The 1641-nt window shown below is 28.5% G+C and overlaps 1 protein-coding gene across 1 annotated transcript; it reads left to right on the forward strand.

Moving 5' to 3' along the window:
• Window positions 1-108: 108 nt before the first annotated feature.
• LOC127277917 (uncharacterized) lies at window positions 109-1030 on the forward strand. The gene is made up of 2 exons (XM_051299364.1): window positions 109-456; window positions 571-1030. The coding sequence occupies exons 1-2, from the start codon at window positions 255-257 to the stop codon at window positions 735-737; spliced, it is 369 nt and encodes a 122-aa protein (XP_051155321.1). The 5' UTR covers window positions 109-254; the 3' UTR covers window positions 738-1030.
• The last annotated feature ends 611 nt before the right edge of the window (window positions 1031-1641 follow it).

Raw genomic sequence — 1641 nt, forward strand, 5'->3', positions numbered from 1 at the left:
CACCACGCTGTAAACGTACAAGAGTAAGAGAGACAGAAAATTTAAATCTGAATCTACTGATTCTCTGATTGGCTCTTGCTGGCTGCCTGTGCAGGCAGCAGCGAGCTGTGCAAGTACCTTTAAAGAGGGCTCAGTGGATTCTTTCTTTTCTGCACGCGGGAATATTCTAACCTAAAATATAAATTGTGCAACCAAAGTTCTAAAATTGAAAAAGTCATAATTAATTCACAGAAAATTAAATTAATGAAATAAGCATGAACGACCAGGAACGTAAATTTCTGATCGACTCTTTTGTTGAAGATGGTGAGTTTTATATTATAAAGAAAGAGAACATTTTACTAACTGATGACTCCGATATAAAAATCGGTGCAAGAATTCAGTTTGTTTTCAAAAGAAAGAACAAGAAAGGAGTTGAAAAAACGAAAATAATAACCGGCAAAATTATTATGGAATCAGGTAAGTTTTTTTAATCCTTTTAAATTCAAGTAAGTTTTACTTTAAAAAATGTTAACATTATACAATATAGTAATACGAAAGACAAAATAATTAATACAAAAATAATATTTACAGAATCTGATGATATTTTAACCGAAGTAGCAAATACTAGAAGAGCAGAAATTGAAGAGAATGAAATGACCAGAGAAGAAATGAAAGAAAAGGAAATGCTGGAATACAAAAAGAAACGATTAAAATTCGTTCAAAGAGCAAGGCAAGGGAATGTCGAAATGGCACTATAATGTTAGGAAAAGAAATAAAAGAAAAAGAAGATCTATTAAATAATGTCTCTAATGCTCTAAACTTAATCGCGGCAGAGAAGGAGGAACTTTTACGAATTGAAAACGTTTTTTTAACCATTAATAAATATTTTCATAGGCTTTCTTTTCTTTGTAAAGAAATTATCTCAATACACCTATTTAATTCATCATTCTGTAGTTATGCAAATCCATTTTCATCAAATCAAGTAATTGAAAATATAAAAACAGTTTCAACAGTTTCTTTTACTTTCTAATAAATAATCATCTCATCCAATTTTATTTTGTTTTATTACTAAAATATAAAATTAGTATATAATCCCAAATATTGGGCGTGTAAATTTTTCGTTATTAAAGAAGATTATTTCTTCATTACATTTTGTTTATTGAATCGCATTTATTTATTTTTATTTAAATATATTACTCTTGGTTGATCAAATATTATCGATTTTTTTATGAAATTTGTGAAAAATGCATCTACAAAAATTGGAACTTGTTTTTTTTAAGATTATTTAAATTTTAACTAAAACTTTCGCGCTTTTTTGTTATTTCATTAGAGTTAACATGTAAGTAGTCAGCTAAAAATTATAAAGTTGACTTTCGCATTTTAAAACAAAAGCTGAACACTTTGATTTAACCTATTTCAGACTGATAATTGTAAACTGACTTGTGAATTTAAAAAACGTTAAATAAAATTTAAATAATATGGAAGAACAAGTTCTAGTATCTGGAGATGGGTTTCTTACAATTGTGTACAAAAAATCAATAATATTTGATCCAGCAAAGCCGGAATTGAAGTGCGGTTCAGAAGTTTCTTACTATTGGCCTGAAGAATCCGCTTGTAAAAGAATTTACAAGGCCACTGTCGTTTCTATTTCCAGTAAGCTCG

Source organism: Leptopilina boulardi, unplaced genomic scaffold (genome assembly GCF_019393585.1).
Source record: "Leptopilina boulardi isolate dan_hultmark-lab unplaced genomic scaffold, ZJU_Lbou_2.1 LbouV2_190, whole genome shotgun sequence".
Taxonomy (NCBI): Eukaryota; Metazoa; Arthropoda; class Insecta; order Hymenoptera; family Figitidae; genus Leptopilina; species Leptopilina boulardi.